At 48.5% G+C, this 27,522-nt stretch overlaps 1 protein-coding gene across 1 annotated transcript in view; it reads right to left on the bottom strand.

Moving 5' to 3' along the window:
• Window positions 1-27,522, bottom strand: part of LOC147747820 (dimethylaniline monooxygenase [N-oxide-forming] 2-like) — a 286,573-nt gene that overhangs the window by 33,552 nt on the left and 225,499 nt on the right. Inside the window, exon 7 of the mRNA XM_086956221.1 lies at window positions 25,375-25,727. Coding sequence (XP_086812347.1) covers window positions 25,375-25,727 — 353 coding nt within the window. The remainder of the gene's footprint in view (window positions 1-25,374; window positions 25,728-27,522) is intronic.

Genomic DNA, 27,522 nt, shown 5'->3' with positions numbered 1-27,522 from the left:
CCAAGTACAACTTTGTGGTAACCTTTCGTCCTGGCTCGGAGAACAGGAAGGCGGATGCTCTTTCCAGACAGGAAATCCCTCTAAAACAGCGTGAGGAGGAACAATCCATCATTCCTGCCACCAAAGTGGTGTGTGTGATCAGGGCTGAGAAATTTCTGGATGACATCAAGGGCTCCAGGTCTATGGATTCCTGGGTTCGTTGGGCAACTGCCAAATCAGGTAGGAAGATAAGACAGGGTTTACCTTTCCAAGGGGATTGCTTGTTTCTGCCCAATGAGGAGATTAGAAAGAAAGCATTCAGTTGGTGTCACGAAGCTCCAGCGGCTGGACATCCGGGGATTACAAAGACCGTGGAACTGCTGAGGAGGCATTTCTGGTGGGAGTCTTTGGTCAAGGACACTACTCAATGGGTTGGTAAATGTGACACATGCGCCAGAGCGAAGGGGGACACAACTAAAAAGAACGGCTTGTTGATGCCTATGCCCACGCCTGATCGTCCATGGTTGAACATAAGTCTGGACTTCATTACGGGTCTCCCACCTGACAAGGGAAACACAGCTGTGTTGGTGGACAACCTGACGAAGATGGGACATTTCGTGCCGTGTGTGAACCTTCCCACAGCTAGTCAAACAGCTCAGTTACTGGCCTCTCAAATCATTCGTTTGCATGGCATTCCCAGAGTCATTGTGTCTGATAGGGGGCCACAGTTCATCGCTCGCTTTTGGCGTATGTGGCGCAGTGCATTGGGCATAGAGGCAGCGTTATCTACTAGCTTCCATCCCCAAACAGATGGCCAGACAGAACGTCTGAATCAAACATTAAAGAAGTATTTGCGCTGTTACTCTAAAGAAGCACATGAGTCATGGGTGGACTTACTGTGGATGGCGGAGATGGCATATAACAATGCTGGGCACAGTTCCATAGGCATGTCACCGTTCAGGGCCAATTATGGTTATGATGTTCACACCTTGCCAATCCATATACCTGATGATTTGGTTAACCAGCCATCTGTGAGGGAGCATGTTCTGACATTGAGGAGGGTGCATAAAGCGGTACAAAAACATCTGTTGAGGGCAAAAGAGGTGTACAAATGTTGGGAAGATAGGCACCGAACACCTGGCCCTCTGTTCAATGTAGGGGACAAGGTGTGGCTTTCAACCAAGTACATTCGTTTCAAGATGAGGAGTATCTTCCATCCGCGATTTATTGGGCCATACCCTGTGGTGCGACGCATCAACCCTGTCGCATACAAACTTAAATTGCCCAACACATTGAGAATCCATCCGGTGTTCCATGTACAATAGCTAAAGAAAGCCCTCACGTCTCGCAGAACAGCATCTCCTGTTGTTGCTAGTGGCGGGAATCTGGAGTACGAGGTGAGGTCTATCCGTGATTTCAAATATAGCAGAGGGGTGCTTTGGTATCTGGTCTCATGGAAGGGTTACGGTGCCGAGGAAGATTCATGGGAACCGGTACATCACGTCCATGCTCCTAGGGCTGTGAGATCCTTCCATGATAGATTACCTGCGAAGCCTGGGCCTAGGAGGCGCTTGGGAGGAGGGCGTACTGTCAGGATGTAAGTCCAGCGCGCCTGCCTAACTACATTTCCCAGCAAGCTGTGGCTCTGAACTACTGTTCCCAGCATGCCCGGCGGAACAGGATATCCCTGGGCGGAGCCTTACGTTCAGTGCTCGTGATTCTGTGAGGCGGAGGTAGCGGCTGCTCTTCTGCTCCCGGTGGTTCCAGGTTACTGGGGAATCCTTTTGATGTTGAACTCGGGCCAACGTTCCGGTAACTTTTGTTAACGCGCAGTTAGCGCGTTCATTTCTGCTGTATAGATTTTGGCGCTCTCTGCGCTATTGGAGCAACGCTGTTTTGTTTGTTCTGTCCCTCGCGGCTGCGAGGGAGAGAAGCCTATGTTCTGGTTGACTGTGGATACGCGCTGGCTAGCGCGTTCTTCCTGCAGATCGGTTTAGTGCTTACTGCTCAAGTGGAGTGACTCTGCCTGTTTATTCTTTGCCTCGCGGCTGTGAGGAAGTTAAGCAAAGGGAATTACTGTGTCTATTGACAAGTGCCAGGAGAGGGTCTTCTGGAGTGCGCCGGTACCCGTTGTTTTGGAGGTGCAAGTGGCGGAGTGCAGGGGGGGAGTCGGACCTCCGCACTGCCGTCACGAAGCTGAGGGTACAATATTGGATTAGTGGATTTAAATACCAAAGCGGATGACAGTAGTGAAGGAACTACGTCATGCCGTGTTTGGGTTACCTTATTCGTGTTTAAGGACCTGAAGGATACTAATGCACTGGCTTATACCATAGGAGGTACTCATTACAGCGTTAATGCGCAGGCGTGCTACTTAAGTCCTGGCGCAATTAACAATTTCTTTGGATCTATTCTTCAAAGCCTTTTTTGTACTATGGGGTATGTTGCTATCAACAAAGAAGGCTTTTATTTTTGAAGTGTTACTGCTTGTTGGTAATACGTTCTTTTGTGTTGTGCAGGAAGGAAGGAAGACGGGAGAGACAGCACTAGGGTGTTTTTGGGCACGTTTGCTACAGGTGAATTTAGGGGTTATTAGACTAGTGAGAATTACTGAGAGTAGGGTTAAGTATTGTATTAACCTTTGTATTTTTGTCTTACAGTTTCTTTATCCCTGCTGCCCCTTTCCTCCTCCTCTTTATTCTTTCTGGGTTTTTTCCCCTTTTGGGGTTTTTCCCTCGCCGTATCGTCTGAACACCCTGTGTTTATACTTCAGGGTGTTCAGAGGGTCCGGAGGTGGAGCATTGTTGCTGCAGGCGTATCCCGTGGAGCGTGAACTTGATAGTCTCTCAGACAACCCATCGTTTAACTTCACCACCAGATCTATAAAGGCAGCACAGTCGTCTGGAGGATCAACCACCTGAGATACCACATCCTTTAGTTCGTCACACAAACCCTGATAAAACAAGGAGTTTCTTTTGTCTGTTGGCCAGTGTGTCTCTGACACCACCCGATTGAATGTTGAGACATAGGTTAGCAAATCCTGTCTGCCCTGTCTTAACTTTAGGAGCTCCACGTCGCTTGCCTGCATGAAAGCATGTTTTGCAAACAGGCCTCTCATTAATTCCTTAAACGCTAGATAGTCGTGCAATACCGGATTATCACTATCCACAAGAGGGATAGCCCACTGAGCCGCAGTACCAGCCAAATACGAGATAGTAAAAGCCACTTTAGCCTTATCATCCGGAAAAGCGGTCGGCCTGCACATAAAATGCAGTTGACATTGAGTCATAAAGGTCCCATACTTATTACTGTCTCCCATAAACCTCTCAGGAGGGGCCAAGGGGACAGGAACAGGTGTCGTAACTGTAACCGCTACAGGGGCTCCCCCCTCCGCTCTCTGACCCATCCCACCTCCGTACTGAAAAGTGGCTGGCTGTATGACAGGACCATGTCCCCTTTCTCTCAACTGTTCTCTGGCCTTAACAGCCCAAGTTCCTGTTTCAGTCCTGCATTCTCCTGCTGTAAATCCTGCACCTGAGCCTGTAAGGCAGCTACAGCCCCCACTATGTCCTGCAAAGTAGGCACACGTTCGGCTCCCCCCAAGGGACCACCCAAGTCCTCGTCCATACCTCGTCCAGGCAGTGTATTTATTCGTGGGCTTGTTATTCTGTTGGATTCCACTGGCCCAAACACTGCAGGAACGATGTATGACCAAATCCACTACCCTGACTCAAATGTCACTCATGAGGTAGATAACCATGAGAAGACACTCGAGCCCAGGACAGGGGACAGGAAAACAAAACAAAGGGAATGGACGTCAAAAGGCTTCACCCCAAGCTGGACTGGACAACGATACTCGACCACCACCTGCACGCCTCTGTACCTATGGAACAATATAAACACAATTACTCCTGAGTCCAATTCCTTTGTGCACCCCTTTTTCACCCTGTCCCACAACCACACTCCACCATGTATTGAAACACGACCTCCTTACTTGTGACTTATACAGGATCAGCCTCGGGAGGTCTCGGCAGCACGGAGGACTAAAACTCCACAGTTGTAGGAGCTTCCAGATCCAGGAAGGGGTCACGATAAGGGAGCCTGAGCTCAGGGACTTTAAAGCTATAATGCGGGATACTAGGGGGAAAAAGCCGTAGGACTTAGGCAAAAAAAACCCCAAGAGATTGTCCACGTAAGTGAATTCAGTCAAAAAATGGGTAGGGTATTACGAAAACAAACAAATCCCTCTTCCGGGATCAGCAGCGTTCTTCGTTGTTTCTAGCGCGGCAAAAAGTGCCCAAGAGGCACAAAAAGAGGCGGACTGCTACAATGAATGCGGAAGCAGAGGGCGCTGCTCGGAGTCCATGCAGCGATCGTTCAGGTAAACCGGCTGAAGTCTCTCACCACGCATACAAGCGCTTCCTCTTTTCTTCCGATATCCGAGGTGACTGGAGCCCCAGTTTACCCTCGATATTCCAAAACGTAACTGCACAAAGTGTTCCAGGGGCAAAGTGCAAAAATGCAAGCAAACAAAGAAAACGCAAAACGAAGCAACAGCAGGAGGGAAGGGACAGGGGCAAAAATAGAACCAAAACGAAAAAGGGAATCCAATAACAAGGGAACACGAGCCCGTGAACCCAACTCGAACTGAGAGCTTAGATACAACAACCCAGCACCTGGAACCCAAAGCTAAAAGATACCAAGCACTGAATCAGGGGAGGGGCGGTCCTTTATTCCCCTCAGGGCCGATCATGTGATGGTGGAGTATGGCCATGGAAAACAGACTAGACCTATTCCCTAACAACATGTCTCTGCTTTGTTAAATGCTTACAGGCCTTATGCTGCGTGACCTTTGCCGGATTTCACTTTCGGTCAAACTGTTAAAAGTTGCCAGACTATTGCGGGGAGGGGACGATAAAACCGCCATGCAAGTTCTCTAACTTGGCTATGAACTTCTGTATTTAGAAAATGCAAGTAAAACTAAAATACAAAGTGCTGCTGAGCTAGAAGAAAACAACTCTTGCCGGTAAATCCCTTCTGACATGGCTGGCCAAGTGTGGGCCGGAAGTGGAGGCGGTGCCCAGGGGATACTCGGCCTATTTCTGAAGATGAAAATACGGCGCTTTTCCATACCTGGAAGGGAGTGTGCAAATGGTAAACGGTCCACAATTCAGAACACTAGCGTGTATTTCCAGAAACGAGTGCCCTCTTTACCCAGTGCCCTGCCCTCTAAATAAATACATTAATTAATTAAGGGGAGATGAACATGTTTTACGTATACCCTGAAATATGGAAGACTCCACAACAAAAATCACCTGGGATTAGGGGACGGGGGGACAGTGAACTTCTCTCATCACCAAGCCCAAAAATGAAAGAAGCCCCATGGGGACAGCTCGTTTACCTAGTGCATGGGTGTGCGTGCAGACGTCTGTGTGCGCTGTGCCGTGAATACATACTGGGAACAGTGGCAGATCCCCCATAGGGGCGTGGGGGCGTTGCCCCACTGCTCTCGCTGTGCGAGAAGGCAGAAACATAAATGGTATAATAACTACCACCATTTATGTTTCTGCTTTCTCGCACTGCGAGAAAGCAGAAGTGCCTGGTTGTGGGCGGTCCTGGTCGAGGGCGGGGGGTGGCTTGCCCACTGTTGTGTATACTGACTGAGGCCGACCAAACAGTCATTATGCACAACAGTGGACTAGCCACTCCCTCCCGCCCTCGAGCAGGACCGCCCACTCTCCCTTTTTCTCTATGTAGGCTGCTGTATGCAGCAGATTAGATGGAGAAAATAGCCCAGATGGGGGGCACTCCGCTGCGCCTCACCAATCACAATGCTGGCATTGCAGCATTGTGATTGGTGGACGGGAGGGAGGGAGGCTGCCTTTCCTTGATGACGATGAGAGCAGAGCTGCCTGCAGGAATTCTAAAATGCAGGCCAGGACGGCAGGAGTCGGGAGCCATCCTGGCGCAGGACGGTAAGTTTTAGTTTACATTTTTTTTTAATTAAACCCCTCCCGCCTCACCCCCCGCGACGACCCCAGTTCCACCCCCACCTGCCCGCCATGCTGGTCGTGACCGTGTGTGGGCCTAGCATATTTAAGAATCATTTTTTGTGTGCAGTGCAGGGCCTCAGGGGAAGCGAAGACGAAGTCTAGTCTTCCTCTGGGGTCATTCGCAGGGGGAGGGCCAGGCTGTGGGTAGGGGTGTGGTTTGGGGGGGGGGGTATAAGAATGCAGGAGAGGAAGGCGACTTCCTCTTCCTGCATTCTGGCATTGTCGGGTGGGCTAGTTTGTGAAGGTTAGCAGGGGGCATCGAGTGTGCAGGCAGGCCGTCGGAGGAGCGAGTCTTGTGCAGGATCGCAGCAGGGGCCAACTGGTCGGTGGAGCGGTTCGTGGCGGTCGACGGTGTTGCGGTGGACCAGGTGCGGGGCGTATGCCCGAGGTTACGTCGAGGCGGTGAGGAAGGCCTTGCGTGTTCTGGGGAGGGCCGGGCGGGAGGACCTGCTGAGGCCCGGAGTGTTAAGCGAGGCGTGAGTGGGCCTGGAGCGGGTCCCGCGTGTGGCCTCTGCGGGAGTGTCGGCGGCAGTGTTGGCTTGTATTGAAGAGCCTTCACCTCCGGGTCGTGGTGTGTATGGGAGGGGGCGGGGCTCAGGGGGAAGAGGAGTGTCGCGCGGAGGCCGGCGTAAGAGCCTGCCTTCGCGCCTAGATGTGGCCGTGTCAGCACACGAGGAGGGGAGTGGGCAGAGGGTGGTGAGAAAATCCACCCCTCACGTCAGATGAGTGCTGCCCCGGCGACTGTGGCTGGGGGGCCAGGAGTGGGACGGTAGGCTTTTGAAGGTGCAGGGCCTTTGGTGCTTGGTCCAGAGGGGGGGCTGGGGCGGTGGGGGCGGGCCAGGATGCCCAGGAGGGGGCAGAACTGGGGGTGGGCAGTGAGGGTGAGGAGGCAGCGTGCGAGAAGGCTGGGTCCTTGGGGGGGGGGGGGGGTGGGCCCCTGGATCTTTCAGTGGGCCAGCAATCTAGCACTCTGGCCCTTCAGGGGGTAGAGGGGAGGGGGAGCAGAGTGAGCCTGGAGGAGGTCAGGTCTGGGAGTGGGGGACCCCCGGGGCAGTCGCCCCTTGGAGGCGCACGCAGGGTGTTGGTCCCAGGGGCCATTGCCCTCCCTTGCTGCCCAGATGGGAGGCTATGGATCTGGAAGCCAAAATTAGAGAACAGCATCAGCTAGTGCAGGAGTCCGAGGCCCGGTGGGCTGAACTTGAGGCGATCAGGGCAGGGGCAGCTTGGGACGAGGAAATGGAGGGGCCCCCTATGCCTACCTCAGAGGAGGAGCGTTGGGCGGAGCAGGACGATAAGGAGAGAGCTGTGAGGGCCCAGGGGGTGACAGTGGGGGGCAGAGGGGCCAAGCAGGGGCAGTCAGGGACGGCCAGGACGGCAGCGAGGCCTGACAATGCCAGAGCCCGCCCAGGTTGGAGCAGCCTGTGGGGTAGGGGGGATCCCATCTGGCGGAGATCAGCAGAGGGGTGGCAGGTTCGGCGGGGCTCAAGCCGGCCTCAGGATGCTGTCTTGAAGCAGCAGCGGGGTCTTCGGCGGCCTTCCCTCCAGCGCGGGAGCGGGCATTGGTGGCGTGTGTGGAGCAGGGGAGTGGTGGTGGTGTGCCGGTGCAGAAAGGAGTGAAGAGAGTGGTACGTGAGGTTATGTGGAAGCCTGTGGATGCGCTTGTGTTGGATTTGGATTAGGGTTCTGAGAGTGAGGAGTTGGAAGAAGGGGAGGTGAGGGATGACGTGGAAAGGACGGGGGGTGCAGAGCAACAGTGGTCTCGGTGTTTTGCAGACCTCTCGGAAGAAGACATGCAAGACAAAGGTGTCCACCTCCAAAGCCAGCAGCTCGGAAGGACGATTGGGAGTGACGCAGACGCCTTTGTCAGGTGAGGGGGCTTGGTGGTCTTCTTGGGAGGAGGGCCCGAAGGAGGGCAGGAAGAAGGCTTGCCGGTCTGTGGGTGTTGGGGAGGGTTCGGAGCGGGACACAGGGGGGTGGCGGCTGGTGTGTCAGGGGTCGGGGCACCCGCAGCAGCGACAGGTAAGACAGTGGTGACGGCCAGGGTCCAGACTGATAAGCCTGTAGGGAAAGAGGACAAGACTGACGGCAAGGAGGACAAGGACAGAAAAGGAGAGGACAAGCATCAGAAGAAATTGCCATTTATGAGTTTGGCCATGGCTAGAGTACTGACACCATTCCCGCACCGGCACTATATGGTCGGACGTGGTATTGAATGACCAGCAACTCCCACATTACGTAAACTCCACCATAAGGGTGGGCTGATGGGAGTTGTTCTAGCTTTTGTGATTCAATAACATTCGCTCACACATGCATCTAACTGTTTTACAGTCACTAGTATAGTTACACACCATTCCTAGACCTGGTCTGCTCTGTTGTGTGTTTTGCATCTTGACAGTAGTGGAGCGAGCAGACAGGTCGTAAAATATTCCCCTTGACCCTCCACACATATGTTTGTTTATTAGTATTTAGAGCAACTTTCAGTTGCGGGTCTGTTTGTTATGGATGCAAACGTATCTTTGTTTGCACCCTTATAGCTCACCCAACTTAATTGTGTGTGCTGCCCTCTCTGTCGACCTAGTCTGACCCCCTCCTTTTTTGACACTTGATGATAATAACATCAAATTTACTTTCTATTAAAATGTGGAGAAATTCAATGGCAATAACTGTGTAAATCACTCAGCCAGTTTCGTTCCACCGCACATGAACTCATCAAAATAGATGGATCTTTGCAAATAGTAAATGATCCTTTATGAGGTCGAGTCACGTTCGGCCATATAGTGACTCTTTCTGGTGTATACGTTTTTATCTCGGGGTACAGCCACAGCTACACCTCCTGCTTTCCTCCCTATAAGCAGTTTGATGTGGAGGGACTTTCGAATGAACGTCCCATTGCATATAAGATTTTAGAGAACGATTAGGATGAACTTCCCTTTGCACTCAGTATAGTTGTCTCTACAATGAGAACGAACACAAGATATAATTTTTACATTTCATGAAAATGTTGCAAAAAACTAACAATTTCACGGGACATTTTTGGTTTCGAAAACGGGAAATGCGCGCTTTGGATATCTTTGGACATGGAGCCTTTCACGGACTGTTTAGCCTGGTTGTAGTGATGTTCTTCGAGTGCATGCCAAAGGAACAGTGTTTCCTGTTTGGTCATGCGTGCGAATCTATTGTGGATACTAGACCTAGAAGAACGTAATGTTCTATATGCGCGCTCCATTATTCACTTGGACTCCCCTAGTAATAAGGTTTCTCTGCACCCTTTTCAGCGACCTAGCATGGTAGCTTTTGAAACTTTTCTTTATAAGGCGGGGCGATATGTGCAGAAACAATATGCCACTACTTTGCTGTTTCTAGTTTCACTGAGCATGCGCGAAGGAGCAGCGGCTTTCTTCGTTTCACTTAAACCCCCCGTATGGCTCATTATCCAATTATCGGCCGATATTAAAGGGTGAAAGGCGGAACTACAAGCACCTCCACTTCCGCTTGGTTCAGAATCGGGGGCACCGACGGACAGGTGAGTCGCCTGTTGGCCTTTTTGTTCTCACTTAGTTCTTGCTGAGGGGACATGACTAGAAGGAGCCTGGATGGCCCTCCAATCCCATAGACTCTGTTTTCTATTTGGGACTCTGTCGATTCATGTTCCTTGGCACTCAAGGAGTTTTCCACTTTGGGTGTCCAAGGTAGCTATCCATGGGCGCTTATCAGTATCTTCCATAAATTCCAATATACTGTGGTCTAAAGTCAGTTTTCCGTCTATACTCGTTTCTCATAATCTAATGAGTTTTCCTAGTGGGAGTCAAAGGAAGCTTTTTAGAGGCGCCTTTAAGTGTCTATACTGTGTCCTGGGACATGAGGATTATCGCAGTATGTGCAATTTCTTAGTGTCTTATGGGAGCCCTTGTGTGGGTCAGTTCTTGGTCTGACAGATGGGTTTCTATCACACGTTTGTTGGGTTATATGTGTAGAGCAATTTAATTGGGCACAGTTGAGTTGTGTGCTAACTGTGTCCTTTTTCTACACTGTAGAGTGGGGCCTCATACTCCCGAACGGTTGCCGGGTGAGGTGAGGTCTTCACCCACACAAAGCTGGGTGAGTATCACTGTGAGGAAATGCCTCTGTGTGATACAGCAACTATGCTTCTTTTATAATGCAGAATGTAAATTATTCATGCAGGTGTGTTTATCTATGCGGTTTCTGTGTATTCATGCGGTTGTATGTGTGTAATCTAGTGTTGTTGTAAGAAATCTTTTATTTTTTGATAGGAAGAAGACATGCTTCTCTCCCTCCAGTGGACATTTTAGCGTTAAAGTTCCTGGTAGATATGTAACTTTCTCTTAGTACAATTTTTGTTATTTCCCACCCAACACATCACTTGTAGTTGCAGTAGCTATTCCATGTCTAAGGTCCTGAAGAAAGCCGGGGTAATTTCCCAAGAGGCTGAAACATGTCGACCGTCCTGCACAGTGCCAGAGGGTTGTCTAACTACTTGGCGTGTTTTTATCTCTTGACACATAGACTTTTGTCTGAACGTTTTTTTGAGTCTGAGTAGTCAATTTTATTTATCACTATCACTTGAGCACTGCACTTTATCAATACCACTCTATGATGAACATCATGGCTAGAGTACTGACACCATTCCCGCACCGGCACTATATGGTCGGACGTGGTATTGAATGACCAGCAACTCCCACATGACGTAAACTCCACCATAAGGGTGGGCTGATGGGAGTTGTTCTAGCTTTTGTGATTCAATAACATTCGCTCACACATGCATCTAACTGTTTTACAGTCACTAGTATAGTTACACACCATTCCTAGACCTGGTCTGCTCTGTTGTGTGTTTTGCATGTCTCTGGGGTCCCACTTATCGCATAAGATTAAGAGTAGGATTTGGAAGCATGAATACGTAGACGTGTTCAAGCTTTTGCACAGGGAAGTACAGGCGAAGGAAGGATCTAAGGAGGAGGAATGGGAGCTGACAAGGCGTCCCGGGGTGCCAGTGAACATGGAGAATTGGACATCTGCCTTTCTCATCTGTGCAAGTATATATTACGGGAAGTACTTAGATAGGGATATCCCCATGTTGAAGTACATAGATATTAAAAGTTACAATCTGGGGGGTTTGCCTGGTTGAGTTATGATGAGGAGTTCCGGGCCCGGGTTAGTGTGAACCCCGACAAGCCTTGGGGTGAAATTGATCATGAGCTGTGGATTCAGTGGATGGCATTGACGCACTCGTCGGCATCCACGCACACGGGCAGTGGTTTACCGGTCCCTTACCAGTCCTTTCTGTCGCGGCCAGCCCAGTCTGGGCAGGAGGGGTTGCTATACCCACAGGACACACCGCTCCATCGGCTAAGCCGGGCACCAGCTCTACCGGTGCCTGCTGGAGCTACAACAAGGGATATTGCTCACTTTACCCTTGTAAGTTCAAGCATGAGTGCTCCAAATGTAGAGGCCGGCATCCGGTCACTCAATGTTTTACACTGGTCACGCCTTTGGAGCAGTGGTGCAACACAAATGCGAATGGTAGGGGGTAGTCTGGACAGAGGGGCGCCTACTCCGGTTAAGGTGGAGGCGATGGCCCAGTGGCTCTCGTGTTACTCAGACAGGTAGGCGGCTGTGAAGTTGCAATGGGGTTTCACGGAGGGCTTTCGAGTGGGCTACCAAGGACCGAGGGTACGGAGATGGGCGGACAACCTTAAATCAGCTAAAGAATTGCCTGATGTGGCGGCGGCCAAGTTGCAGAAGGAGGTGTTGGAAGGTAGGGTGGCGGGCCGTTTGACGATAGGCCCCTTGATCATCTGATCGTTTCACCATTGGAAGTCGTGCCAAAGAAAGAGGAGGGCGAGTTTTGCATGATACATCACCTCTCCTGGCCGGAGGATCAGTCCGTGAATGACTTCATTGCAGAGGTAGACTCACGGGTGCTCTATGCGTCTGTGGATGACGCCATTCGACATGTGCGGGTGAATTGGCCGGGGGCGGAATTGGCGAAGTGTGATATCAAATCGGCTTTACGCCTTTTACCAATTCACCCGGCGGATTTTTCTCTGTTTGGGATGCAGTTTGCGGGGGCCATTTACGTGGACAAGGTCTTGCCCATGGGATGTGCCATTTCCTGCACGCTTTTTGAGATGTTTAGCACATTTTTGCAGTCGGCTTTTACACGGATTAGCGGGCATCGTGACGTGACGCACTATCTGGACAATTTCCTTTTCATTGGGAAGGTTCACTCAGGGGACTGTGGCAGGGCCCTGTCACAGTTTCAGGAGATGGCGCAGCAGTTTGGAGTCCCCTTGGCACCTGAAAAAAACCGCTGGGCCTAGCTGTTGTTTGACTTTCTTGGGGATTGAGCTGGATTCCATTCACTGGATGGCTCGCCTCCTGCGGACAAAGGTGGAGGAGATTCAGGCATGTCTGTTGTGGGCGATTGGAGAAAAGAGGATTGCGTTACGGCTGTGCAGCAACGGTTGGGCTTCTTGAACTTTGCATGCCGGGTAGTGAGGGCAGGACGGACGTTCTGCAGGTGGCTCGGCATGGTCATATCAGGGGCAACCTTACCACAGCACAGGGTCCGGATCTCCATGGGGGTGCGGGCTGACTTACGGACATGGCTGACGTTCCTCACTGATTTCAATGGGATGTCTCTAGACTTTGTGGAAGAACGGACGGTCTGGCAGATTCAAATTTACTCTGATGCAGCCGGGGCGGCAGGTTTTGGCATCTTTAGGGATGGCAGATGGTGCGCTGAGGAGTGGTCGGCCCATTGGGTGAAGCAAGGGAGGAGCATTGCATTTTTGGAATTCTTTCCCATGTTGGTGGCATTGGAGGTGTGGGGGTCGGAGTTTCAGAACAGATCGGTGTTGCTTCATGTAGACAATATGACTGTGGTCGAGTTTTTAACTGCAGCCAGGGGACCCCCAGAATAAACTGAATTCCGGTACCCCTTGCTACATTTTAATATCCCTCACACCATTACACCTAGCCCTGCCCACACACCCCCACCTCACCATAAGGCTGTTGGATAAAAAGATCTCCGCCAAAGAGCCCCTCTTTGAGGTGAGCCCGTCGGGGATTGCACCTCCTCCCCGACGAGGAGCAACCGCCGATGATGAAGCATGACACCATTCGGGGTGTGTGAGGCAACTACATCCAACAAAATGGATGCCCCAGGGTGTTACTCTAACACCTTTGGTCACGCCAGTTAATTCTTCCCTAACTCTCCATAGGAACAGTTCAGCAACCCCCTATTGAATTCCTAGTGCTAGATACGGACACAAGCTGTTACTGGACCTTCCACCACTCTGTGTGGTAAATTGTGTCCGTTGATCAATTGATCAACTGTCTTACCTCCCTCTTTTTGATATAGACTTGAGCACGGTTTCGACCGTGGGAGTCCCCTCTTGGCGGGTTAGTCTGTTCAAATCCCCCAACTAATCGACCCCACCAAAATTTGATTGGGTCTCACTGGGTCCATAACCGATTTTTGGTGTTGGAACCTCCCCTCTTTCTAGAGTCCTCCCTCCTCTTCCTCTATTTTTCCCACCTTCTTGGGTGGACTCCACCCCACCGGGACCAGTCCCCTTTGACCACACCATCATGGAGGGTCAAGGACTGAGTTTTGGCGAGGAGGATGCAGCAGCAATCATGAGGATACCATCCCTCTTTGGCATCGACAGTGAACCAGCAACAGGGAGTAACACCACCGAGTGGCAATCCCTGTCAGACTTGAAACGGGAATGGATAAGGATAACTATCCACGGGACAATGATGGCTCAATACTTCAAGGCCAAAATAGCACCCAATGGATTGATCGTTAAGAACTTCCCCAGAATATTCTGGGAGGACGGCCAATTTAAAGTGGAATGGTCACAGGTATCGTGGAAATGTACCCACAACCTCTTCATTCTCATTGTTAACACAGCAAAACGATTAGCAGATGCACTTCTAGTCAAAATCCAAGCAGCCGAGGCCGCCCTGAAAACCGCGGTACAGAATCCTGGCTTCAAAACTAAACTAGCCGAGATTAATAAAGAAATGGCTGAACATAAAGAATATCTCATGAACCAGAAGATAGCCAAACTGCAAAAGGACATTAAAAAATTCTCAAAGGAGAAAGTCTATCCATATTTAAGGGACGACTATGTCCCCTCAGGCACTAACTACAATTCAGATTCTAGCGCGAATTCCTCTAGAAGGGGCTCCAACAGTGGCTCTGATAGCAGTGGGGACAATACTCCTGCACAGATGCCCCCTAGGGCAAAAAGAGGAAGGGGACGTGGACAAAACAACTTCCCTAATTACCCTAACCAGGGACAACCAACGGGTGCCCCGTTTTGGCAATACCCTCAGTTTCCCCATTTCCAGCCCCCGTTTGGCCCACAATACCCTCCATTCTATCCCCCTCAGAACCCTACACACCCTCCTTTTTTAGGCAGAGGTTGGGGCAGAGGGCGAGGGCGAAAAAGAGGGAACATACCAGAAAAGAGAGTACAATGGGAGGATGCACGCCCTCAAGGGATGGACACGAGGAGCACGAGCCGGTCAGGACCACAGTAAGCTTGGTGGTTAATCTGTCTGACCGTCTCCTCACACAGGGTGAGGAAGATGTCCTACAGAAAGGTCTGGGGTTTGTCCCCACACCTAAGATCGATCAATTCCAGCAGACTAGGGCACTCAAATCCTTTTTCAGGAAAATAAGGTTGAAAACCTTCTTTGAAGGGAAGCCCTGTGAACCCGTGGATGACTCTGGATTACATAATCCATCAACCTTCACACCTCATAACGGAATGGTTCCAAATGAAGTTCTCACTTTTGAACAAGCTGTGCTTAAAGACATTTCTAAACTGACCCGGAAAACACCACACTGCAACATCTCTGGGAATGAGATGGCCGTACTGAAATCTTTGGCGGATGACCCGCTTATTACCATCAAACAGGCAGACAAAGGGGGTGCCATAGTGCTTATGAATACTAAAGACTACGAGTTGGAATGTACCAGACAACTGAGCGACAATAGATACTACACGCCCATCGCTAATGACCCAACCATGCGCCTACAAACCACAATTACAAGCTTGGTTACAAGCGCAGAGTGTGACCAATGGATCACTAGAAAAGAGGCAGACTTCCTGGTGAAGAAGGATCCAAGGGTACCATATTTCTATATCTTGCCCAAGATCCATAAAGCAACAAGACCGGTACCAGGGAGACCCATTGTCTCTGGGATAGACTCTGTCTTGGAGCCCCTCTCTCAATTTTGCGACCACTTCCTCCAACCCCTTGTAAAAAGCATTCCCTCTTACATCCAGGATACCACAGACGTACTACGTATTCTGGACAACATCCAGAATATAGGAGAAATTGATCTCTTGATTACCCTAGATGTAGAGGCCCTCTACACAAACATTCCTCAGAGGGCCACTCTAGAGGTGATTGAGGAAAGACTGGGCCTGGAAACTTGGAACTCAAACACTCCACAGACTTTCATTATGGAGTGCGCCACCCTAGCTCTGACTGAAAATTACTTCGAATACAGAGGCAAATACTACCACCAGACCCAAGGTACATCTATGGGCAGTACTTTTGCCCCTTCGGTGGCCTGTTTGTACATGGCCAAGTTTGAGGGACTACATATACAGCATGAGACCAATCCTTTCAGGGATAACATCAAAATGTGGAAGCGCTTCATTGATGACATTCTGATTCTGTGGAAAGGCCCACCCACGTCACATGAAGCCTTCCTAGTTTGGGTCAACTCATTAAACCCTCACTTACATTTTACCATGGCCTCCTCACCTAAGGAGATTGCCTTCCTTGATTTAACAATAAGACTGGAAGAAGGGTCCATAAGCACTACCATGTACCGCAAACCCACTGACCGCAATAGTCTTTTACACTTCAAGAGTCACCATCCGAGGGCACTACGTACCAATCTGCCCTTCGGCCAATTTCTACGGATAAGACGTAACTGTAGTAAGGTGTCTGATTACAAAAAGGAGTCTGCAATCCTCTCAAGGAACCTACTTGACAGGGGCTACCCAAGACGCGATGTCCTAAAAGCTAGGAAACGCGCCAGGAACAACAACAGAGAAGTCCTTCTAGAAAGGCAGGAAAGAGTCCCGGTTGAGAATCAACCAATCACATGTGTGACAACATACACTCCTTTATCCACCAAAATCAGGAACACTATCAGACGTCACTGGGATATCCTCAACACTGGGGACATGTCCCTAGAAGAACCAAGGTTCGCCTTCAAGAGATCTCAAAACCTGAAGGATATCCTAATCAGCACTAGACCTAAGTGTATCAGAAAAGAAACCCAACACACCTTGTGGCATCTACCCCCGGTTACGGGCCACTACCCCTGTGGAATGTGTGGGGTTTGTAGGTACACCTTGACACTCAAGACCATCCAGCTCTCTGAGACCTTCAAATGGGAGATCAGACACCACACTAATTGCAATACATCACACTGTATATATATGCTCAAGTGTGACTTACAATACATCGGGATGACAACCCGTCCCGTCAAAACCAGAATCATTGAACACCGCAGCAACTTCCGCTGCAAAAAGACTCATACTAAGATGTGCAAACATTTTGTAGAGCAAAATCATGATGAAGATTCTATGAGATGGGTGGTACTAGAAGTCAGCCCCAATTGCCCGAGTAATGCTCTGTTCCGAAAGGAACAGAGATGGATCCATCGACTGTCTTCAGACAAACAGGGGCTCAACGAAGATATTCCGTGGCACTCACTTTAAACTGTCAAGTTCCCTATTCTGCACCATGGGCAACCATTTATCCTGCACACTGGTCGCACCCCTGACAGTGTTCCACCACAAGGGTATAAACATCATTTTTTATTAATTTCCGTTGCTGGCACCACACACTACATACCGTGACCCACATGCCAATACGGCTCTCAATACATAGGCATACTACGTTGCAACAAACCACCACTTCCTTAATTCGTTTCTGACACTGAATGCTCTGGACAGCTCCTGTGCCCATCACAACATGGCCGCCGTGTATTTAACTCACCAGACCGGGCGATTTTTGAACACGCTGTTTTAATACATAAATCGGCAGGGTTAATTCTATGGCAACACGGGACGACTCCTGTCCCTTGGACTCCCCCGCCCCGTGCCAAACAGTGTTCAGATCAGGCACAATAAATTAAACTCAACTAGCGCTAAGCGCACCAGCTCACCGCCTTAAGATGGCCGCCAGAAAACCTCGCAAAACCATGTGACCTGACAGAGGAGGCGGAGACGCGTTGTCATACGCCGACTTGTCAATGCGGTTTAAATTGCCCCGGCCGCCGAGCTCACACATCTACTCGAGCTCGGCGGAGAAGGGTAGGTCTAACAACACGGACACAGGAGCATGGAGGTGAGTCAAATAGGCGGGAGATAAGCGGAGGGCGATAATATGGAGGTTCTTAGCCTTCCAGTCTAAAAACTTTATTGAGATAAACTGACATTAGTCCTAGCAGTAAACCACAGGCGCAATGTTATGCTCTATCTCCAGCTAAACCCTTGGGCTCATCCCTGATGTTTTGTCCCGCCGACCCCTCATGTGGCAAATAGTCCTTGACCATTAGGTAAGTGGGGCACATGGGCTTTCCCAACCTAGAGCTCATTTGGTCACAGTGTGTGTGTGTTTTACATAAAGCCACAGTATATTACAAACGGTGCCTGTTACACTAAAACTGCTCATTTTACACTAGAGGAGCAGTGCATTTCATCTAAGCTGTTGCATTCTTACCCTTTTTAATTACTTCTAAACCATTGTTTTTAGCCAGCACCCTACCACAACCCTCCTCACCGACTCAGCAGTTGTGTGTGCTCCCCACTTTGCACTGTGCACACGCAATTTACAAGGCATGCAGTGGTTGTGTTCATTGCCACACAGCACCAACAGCATGCCACTTTGTTTACACGCCCTGGCATTGACGTGACTTATTTTTTAATGCAGATTTGTATTTAATCATTGTTTCCTTTTTCTCTATGTATAGGCATAGGAGAACCCACAGAGGTAACAATAATCACACACATGACACTAGCATGTTTCCCTTCACTTTGTTAAGGTCCTGATGAATCGCGGGTGACTATACCCACAGCGAGAAACATGTCGACCACCTTCACTTTTAGTCTCATCTAGGGTCACCCGACCTAACCTGCTGACACCTAGTGAGCTAACCCCACTTTTTAACTGCACCCAGGGGACCCCCAGAATAAACTGAATTCCGGTACCCCTTGCTACATTTTAATATCCCTCACACCATTACACCTAGCCCTGCCCACACACCCCCACCTCACCATAAGGCTGTTGGATAAAAAGATCTCCGCCAAAGAGCCCCTCTTTGAGGTGAGCCTGTCGGGGATTGCACCGCCTCCCCGACGAGGAGCAACCGCCGATGATGAAGCATGACACCCTTCGGGGTGTGTGAGGCAACTACACCCAACAAAATGGATGCCCCAGGGTGTTACTCTAACACCTTTGGTCACGCCAGTTAATTCTTCCCTAACTCTCCATAGGAACAGTTCAGCAACCCCCTATTGAATTCCTAGTGCTAGATACGGACACAAGCTGTTACTGGACCTTCCACCACTCTGTGTGGTAAATTGTGTCCGTTGATCAATTGATCAACTGTCTTACCTCCCTCTTTTTGATATAGACTCGAGTTGGTCAACCGACAGAGGGCAAGAGATCTGAGAGTGCTACGCTTGTTGAGGAGTTTCATGCTGAAATGTTTGAGGTTGAATGTGGGTTTTCGAGCCAAGCATGTCCCTGGAGCAAATATTGACATTGCAGATGCTTCGTCTCATTCGAAGTGTCAGCGGTTCCGGAGATTGGCACCTGGAACGGATCGGTGCAAGACCAGACTGCCGGCCGGCTTCTGGGCCTTGGGGGAGTGAGGGTTTTAAGATTGGTGGAGAACTCTGTGGCGGACTCAACGAGGCGAACCTACAGGCTGGAGTGGGAGGAGTTTGGCTCATTAATGGGATGGCGGCAGGATGCGGCATGTGGAGTTCGTTCAGTGATCGAACAAGGGGTGTTGCAATTTGTATTAGACTGTATTGACAAGGGGTTGTTGTCCGCGACCATTGCGGGAAAATTGGCAGGGTTGTCCTTTATGGTAGCTTGTTTTTCGGTTTTGACCCTACAAAGGATTTGGTCTTTGGTGGTATGCTCAGGGGTTGGGGTAGGGAGCGGAGGGGGGGCTGTTGAGGGAAGCAGTGACTTTTTAACTGTTAGTCCGTTTGGTTGAGGTGTTACTGATGTGTTGTTATGATAGTTTCGAGGTTCGTATTTTCAGGTTGTGTATGGTGTGGATGTTTTTTGGGGCGTTCAGGGTCTCAGAGTTGTTGGGGACGAGGACCAGAAGAGGTAGGAGGTATGAGGAGGTCAAGTTAGAGGTAGGTTGCCTGGGGATTTGGTTGGGATGCTAAAACGGATCAGTTGGGGTGGGGTAAGTGGGTCTGGCTGTGTGAAAGTGGATGGGGGGAGTGTGCCCGGTGGCTGAGTGGAGGGCATTTGTGAGTTTTGCTGCGGCGACAAGGGGTGAGAACTTTTGTCGTGCCTCTGGGGCCAGGGTCACGGCCTCACAGTTGTTGGCTGTTTTGTGCATGACATTGGGCAGGTTGGGTTTGAACCTAGCAGGTTTTGGGACACATTCTTTCCGAATTGGGGCAGCGACAGCAGCGGCAAGGCTGGGATGGTCATGGGACAAGATTCAGCGGATTGGTAGGTGGGAGTCCCGGTGTTGTGAATGGTATGTCAGGAAGTAGGGTCTTGGGTCTGGGGTTTTGGGTTGTATGGGGTTGGTGGTAGCTGTATTCCAGGATGTATACTAATTCCTTTTTCTTTAATAGGTTGTGTGGGCGTACCGGGGGCTAAGACGGTCACATGGATTGTGGGGCATTCGTTTATGCACTGGGCCTCTAAATATGCAGAGCAAATGTAAATGTAAATGTATGTGTCTTGTAAAGCGCACTGCTGCCCTGAGGTGTCGTGGCGCTGTAGACCGCTGGGGAACCCGTCCTGGCTATCCCTGTGAGATTGTCCCTACTGGGTATCTCCAAGGTGAAACCAGGCATCCCCGGCGAATGTGGGGGGCCGTTGTAGAGATGAGGCATGCTAATGCCCAGAGTTGCCGACTGTGATCCCTGTTTAGAGTAGGCACCGAGGCGAGAATTATCGAGTCCGCTGTCCCTGGTCCACGACCCTGCCGTGTCAGGAATTGAACCCTGGTCCCGGGCCGTTCTCTGCTTCCGAGCAACAGGTGTATGACCGTAACCTGGGACTCCGGAGGACAACAACATGAGGTGCATTGGTGGGGGAAAGGGGGGATGCGATGGGGGGCACTATTGCCCTGGCTCGCGAAGATGGACCCTCAGAAAGGATGCCCAGATCTGTTAATTATTCATTTGGGGGAGAATGACTTGATTCAGCTGTCGGGTTTGGCGCTCTTGCAGCTGATGCAGAGGGACTTGGAAGTGATGACACAGAAATTATCTGGGACTTGTATTGCTTGGACTGAATTTGTTCCCTGAAGGATTTGGAAGGGGGTGATCAAGCATGGGGCAGTTGAGAAAGCTCGGAGGAAGTTGAACAGAGCTATGAGGGTTTTTGCGAGGACAGAGACATTAAGGTGATAGCCCACCCTGGACTACGACTTGAAGAGAGACTGCTTTTTAGGGATGACGGAGTACATCTTTCGACACTTGGGAATGCCTATTATATGATGGAAGTGAGGGATGTGGTGAGCAAGCTGTGGAATGAGGCGTTATGGTGTCACAGGAATGCATGAAGGGATGGGGCGAAAGATCCACAGTAGGTCCTCGGGGGGGGGGCAGGTAACCGCCCTAAAGGGGATTCCCTGGTTGACGGTATTTGGGAGGGGTGGGGGAGTCACTAGCGGGTGCACCCACCTCTCGTGGGGGAGAGGAGTGAATAATGGGGGGGCGACTAGAGGCATGAGAGTAGTGCCAGGATGCTAAGAGAGATCAGACGAAAGGGATTAAGAAGAGAATGGGGCATGGAGTGGAATGGAAGGTGAGTCCGGAGTGTATGAAGGTTGAGTTGATGGGGGGGGGGAATTTGTTGTTGATTGTTGTATTTCGGTTCTTTATGTTTGTGCAGCCAGGTCCTAATAAATGGCCTTTTATGCTTTAAACATCAGTGTGGCCTGATTATTGCGCGATTGGGCTTGTGCTCTGTTTAACCTGTTGGAAGGAAAGCGCTGCAGTTAATGTACAAGAACTTCCGAGAGCGCAGTTTAAAGTTAAAGGTTAAGGGTGGGGCAGCAGGGTATTCCTTGGGTGGGCCTGACCCACCCTCTAGAACGGAGCCTGACTGCCCTACACAAACACCGCAATCACACGCAGCAAAGTCACCTTGTAGATCAAAATCAGTTGTATATTAAATCTACTCATAGTGCACTAGTGTCGTACAGCGCTCCGACGCCCAAGAGGTCTGCTTAGCGCTTTTCATAACTGCTTAATAAGAACAATGACAATGAAGAAACAGAATGTGCTTTTCGTAGGGTCCACAGAGCCCTCGTCCCCTCTAGGCTCTCAGCGCGAGAAAAAGATCACACATTAGTCAGGGTTGTGCTCAGTTTACAAGAGCTGCACTGAGGTTACACTTGAAACAATGGCGCTGGCAGTGCCAGAAAGCCCTTGCTGCCCCATGTTAGGCGCTCTCACTCAATCACTCCGTAGTTCTCCTCAGTGGTGGGGGCCCAGGGCGCCATGGTGACCGGACAGAGTGTCTTTGCTCAGGATTTGGATGCACTAGTCCCCCTTGGAGCCTTTGGCCTCACACTTCCTCTTCAGAGAGCTATGCAGTAAGAGACACTGCTCGTGTGGCATGCACAGACCTGAAGTGAAACCTCTACTACACAGTTGGGTTAGTTAATTTTCCGTTTCAGGGGAGGAGGGTAATGAATTGCCTGATACTTGTGAGATACATGTTTTAGTTTGTACGCTTGGATTTGACCATTATTGAAAAGCACACTTTCTTTTGATTTGATTTCCTCCTCAGTCTGACTGTTCACAGCGCACGTTTTCTTAAACGTTCTTCAAAAAGCTGCTCTTTGAACGTTACAAAAAAAGTTAACAGCTGTGTTAACTTTAACCATTATTTCTCCCTATTCTGATACGTCAGCACCCTTTGTCGGTTTAATATTCAGAGCCTCGTTCTGCCCACTCTGTATTTATGACAGTTTTGTTGTTCTGCTTGAATAGCACATATGGTGGCTGTTGATTTAAGTCTTAACAGAGGTTGTCTCTGAACACAAAGCAATAGAGGAGAGAGAAATGTTAAGTGCGTGTAGGGCATTGCAGTGTTTATTACAGCACATGGGGTTTCTGGAGATTTTTAATAGCACTTAAAATCTGTGGTGGATTTCATAATCTAGCACAGATAATTAGAATGTTGTCGAAATGAAGATAGGTGCGGGGGGCATCAAGTATGTGGGTGACTGTGTCCCTGTTTCGGTGCATTATGCACAAGCCGTTATGCTAATTTAAAAGCTGTGGTCATACCCGATTGCTTTATTAAAAGATGAAAGGTCACTGACGATGTTTTCTAAGAATTCATTTTCACTGCTTTTGATATTACCATGTGAATAAAAATAAATAGAAGCCCTGGGAGAGCAATAAGTCTTCTTAGTTCGGAGAATCTGGGATGTAAATTTGCTTTGCAGCGTTTGCCCGTGAGTCCTGCCCTTGGGTACACAATGTCATGCGCCTGTTTCATAGCAGATGTGGGATTGTAGTTGTGGACTCTTTTGTAGATGGCTTGAGGTTTGGGGATGAATGTAATTCATTACATTGTTATGCATTGTCATGATTAGAGACTCGGTTCCATTTAAAGCAGGATAAAAGGGACCCAGCATGTAAGATTAATGGGCAAGCAGCTTAAATGATAATGGAAGAGGGTCTGGTGTGTACTGAGAGAGGCTCGAAGCAAGCAGGCCTGACACACTACTGATGCCTGTAACCTTGCAAAATCTCAGCAGAGCACACAGTTTGGGCTTTCCGTAAGTTAGATTGCAGGTTTGATTGTATGGAAATTTGAGGAACCTTTGTAAAGTTAATCTCTGTACTTCTAAATTTGACCTGTTGTGTATGTTAGGAGAATTATCTTTCTCTGTGTAATTCACAAAGTGTGCTAAAGTACAGCTCAATATTGCAAACAATTTTATCAAATAGACCCAGAAATAATTTTTCATATGGTGCTCACAAAGCATTTTCGACTGGCCCTGCTTCACGTCTTTGGTGGTAAATTAAGGCAGTCCTTGTTGTAATCCGTATAATAAACACAGGCTTCTAGAGATGCTCATATATGAAAAGAATATTTGTGCACTTAGGTTATGTAGTCGTCGTTTACCTTCCTACTTTATCAAATTTGCTTGAAAATGCACCATTTGCACACTCTTTTTTCAAAATGTTCTTGGGGGTGGAACCAAAAAATCCCCTGTAGGTGGTTAAAAGCTCGCTCGCTGCGCTCGCTCGCTACAGTGTTGTACGGCAATTATTTTGCGCCACACTACTTTCAAATGTCACCAGCCGCCACTGACTGGGAACCTATTATTAATGCAGTCCGTCCGATGCGACAGAGGCGGCCTCCGACAATAGAATCCGATTTTGCAAGGTCAAATCGCACAGAGTTTTAAACCACCCTAGATCTCTACGCATTTCATAAATATTTCGAGAGATTAGTTTAACATGTAATTCTTGTGTACATTAAGGCTATATACCAGTATTGTGGGGGAAGCTCCGCCCACTTGCTAATCTATGTTTTCATTGGCTTTTTTCGTAAATGCTGCATTTTCATTCGTTTTTAGGTTGTTAGTCCCTCCTCCTGACAGCCATGTTGTCAAGTATATCCTTACCCGGCTAATGGCCCCTTTACTTCAAAACTATTTTTGCCCTGTGTTCCACCCACCCCCTCCCGCACTCTGTGACTTTTTGCCCCCCCCCCCCCTCGCATCCCCCGGACTCCCGTTCGTGCCTTTCTGTACCTCCGTCCTCCCGCTTCCAATGCAATAGGACTAGCATAAATACGAGTCCTATTGCATTAAGAAATGCTTGTTTGTTGTGGGATTGGCTAGTTGCTTGCACTCCTTTTTCATGTTGCGCTGATGACGGCTTTTTTTGCCTGACTCTATAACACATGCGCAATTCTCACTTCTGCCTCTAGTCTCTCACCCCTTCCTCCCCTTGGTAGCCTGCCCTGCCCTCCTTCGCCCCCTTCCTCTTCCCAGTGCACGTGGATCATGGCTCTTGAGGGGAGGCTTGGATATATTAACGCAAACAACGGGCGGGGTGGACCCTGCCAATGACGCCAAACAGCCCTCATCAAAACTGCAGCCGGAGCACTGAGAAATTGTTTGCCCAGCTCTGAGGGTAATTCAGTGCTCAATTTGCAAGCAATTGAGACAGTGCCAGGGGTATAAATATACATTCTAGTATAACTAGCAGTCAGAGAAACCGAGACCTCATTGAAACCATCTCCGATCATTCTGAGAGCCCGTCACACTGGATGTGTGTGTCTGGAGTGGGGTCTGTGTGCGCATGCGCTGCCTAGTTCGAGACCTAAAAAATTATTTGATATCCCAACATTAATTCCAACGGAGGAAAGCCCCTTCATAAAGTTACGCACCACAAGCTCCTTGTGAAGTTAACACCATTTTGTGTCAGAAAATTTCCAGTATAAACAGATAGTTAGTAGTTAGTATAACATTTCATGATCAGCTTATGTCCCATTTGAAGGGATCCCTGGAAAATTAGTACTACTTTTACATACAAATATTATGGCTTTTGAAGGATGTCCTCAGAGTTATGAAAACTTATCCTAATGCTTCTGCTTTCCACAAACTTATCCCTTAGAGCCCGCTGTAAAGTTCAATGTTTTGTAAAATATCAACTTCCAGGTGAAAGTTGTGTCTTTTCTTTTACCGGAAAGTAAAAGTTAATTCAGAATACATTTTATAACCATTGCAACTTTCTTTAAATTCCCAAATAACGTTTTGTAGTTTTGGCAGGAAATAATATGCTTATTTATTAAAATATCTTACATTTATAATGCTGCAGCTAACCTCTTTCTAGGTAATGGCCCTGCATTGACATTTCTTAGCATGGACTACATTGGCAGTCACCTGAGACATGCTCTTCCTGTGACATCACTCAAAAACCATTGACAGGCTAGAAAAAAAGAAAAAAGGGGTGCACAAAATGTATCTTGCATACCGTGTCAAATATATAGAGGTGGCACTGTACCTCATTGACTCACTGTCCTACTGTACACCTACCTTTGAGGATTCGTGTGGCCCACCGCGCTTGCATTTCTGAAGTAACCAAGATGGAAGCAATAGGTTGGACCAGGCCAATGAATGCCAAGGTAGGTTTCTCAAGGTTCAGTGGAAAGATGTTCCTGTAGAGAGAAACTTTATCCATACTAATTTTGATGTCAGATTCTTCCAGGAAAGGAAAAGAGACATTGAACCCTGTCGAGAAGATGATTGCGTCAATATCCTCTTTGGACCTGTCCTCAAATGTGACTGTAGTGTCAGCAAACTCCACTGCAGCCGGTTTCACCACCACTGTGCCACGGATAATGCAGGCCGGAAGGTCGTCGTTGGCCACTGGTTGTTTCCAAACAGAGCTAAAGATAAAGAGATTTGAGAGCTTTTATTAATAGACACCTCCAAACCAAACAGGTAAACGATATTGTTTGGACGCTATTGTAATTAAATGCCTGTTTTTAGAATAAATATAAAAAATGTTCAAATATTAGAATATTATTAAACGCACTATAGGCTATTTTGAATCCATCCCATATAAAGAACAAGAAGATGTTTCTATGTTTAAATATATGTGCAATGAATTAAAACATTCAACGGATAATTTATGAATGGAGTTGAGATAAATATATTTTATCAAAAGCTATGTGTGTAAAAAGCATAAACAGCCACTTTGCTACGATTTGTTGGATGGCTTTTTCAAACATTGGTCCCCTGTAGACCTCCACTACTAAGGGTGGCAATTCTGTTTTTACCAATGTAAAATGTATCAGTCTCTTCAATTGTATTACAAAAATCACTAACATACTGGAATAAGAAGTAGAGGGCAATATCCAGAAGAACCCACCGCCATTAGGACAGATTGCATTTTTTCAGTCAAAAAGCCATGATTGCCATTCGCTTTATTCTTTGTCAATTGAAAGAATCAGGGAAGAGTTATCAGGTAAAGCTTTCAGGATGAATTTGGGGTCTTCTGTCCTCTGCAGTAGTATAGGTATGGCTTGGCAAGGTCAACTTAATCACTTAGGGCATCATTTGCTAAAATGGTACCTCACTTGTGTGAGTAGGCCTAGTGCCCGCAACAGGAAATATCCCAAAACGCAACCTGGATACACCACATTTTTACATTGAAATTGACCCTTTTTTTGCAAAGTGCCTAGATGAAGATTGCAAACCCTGGCTCTGCCGGCACCTAGGGAAACCTAGCAAACCTATACATTTTTGAAAACTAGACACCCATGGGAATCCAGGATAGGGTGACTTGTTTGGCTTTCACCAGGTTATGTTACCCAGAATAAGCACACTTTCCTCACATTTCTGTGATGGAAAGTTCTGTAATCTGCGTGGATCCACAAAATTCCGACCATCCCGCAATCTCCAAAGCATTCCGATGAAAATGGTACCTCACTTGTGTGGGTAGGCCTAGTGCCCATGACAGGAAACAGCCCAAAACGCAAAATGGTCACACCACATTCTTACAGTGAAAACTGACCCTTTTTTTGCAAAGTGCCTAGCTGTAGATTTAGAACCCTAGCTCTGCCAGCATCTAGGAAAACCTAGCAAACCTATACATTTTTGAAAACTAGACACCCAGTGAAATCAAGGAGAGGTGACTTGTGTGGCTCTCACCAGGTTCGGTTACCTAAAATCCCTTGCAAGCCTCAAAATTTGTCAAAAAAACACATTTTCCTCACATTTCTGTGATGGAAAGTTCTGGAATCTGCGTGGATTAACAAAATTCCCCACATTCTTACAGTGAAAACTGATCCTTTTTTTGCAAAGTGCCTAGCTGTAGATTTTCAACCCGAGCTCTACCGGCACCTAGGAAAACCTAGCAAACCTATACATTTTTGAAAACTAGACACCCAGTTGTTGTAATTTGGCAGCAATTAGGTTAAGCATTAGCAGAAGCCATCTTTATTTAGAGACTATCTTGCCCGTTTTGTGGAATCCATTTTGTATTTCTGTCAGCCATTTTGTTTGCCATGTGCTACCACGTGCTCGCCATGTGCTCTGTCCTACCTTCCTGTTAACTGCTCTTGAAATCTGCCTAGAAACTAACTATATTTAGTATCTTCCACTTTCGCACATGCCCAGTTGAGTTTGCAGCTGTTAGTAGTATGTAACTGTCAGTATGCGTTTACTAATCTTGGGAAA

This window comes from Lissotriton vulgaris, chromosome 1_1, assembly GCF_964263255.1.
Source record: "Lissotriton vulgaris chromosome 1_1, aLisVul1.2, whole genome shotgun sequence".
In the NCBI taxonomy this organism is placed as follows: domain Eukaryota; kingdom Metazoa; phylum Chordata; class Amphibia; order Caudata; family Salamandridae; genus Lissotriton; species Lissotriton vulgaris.
This window is presented reverse-complemented; position numbering and strand designations above follow the sequence as displayed.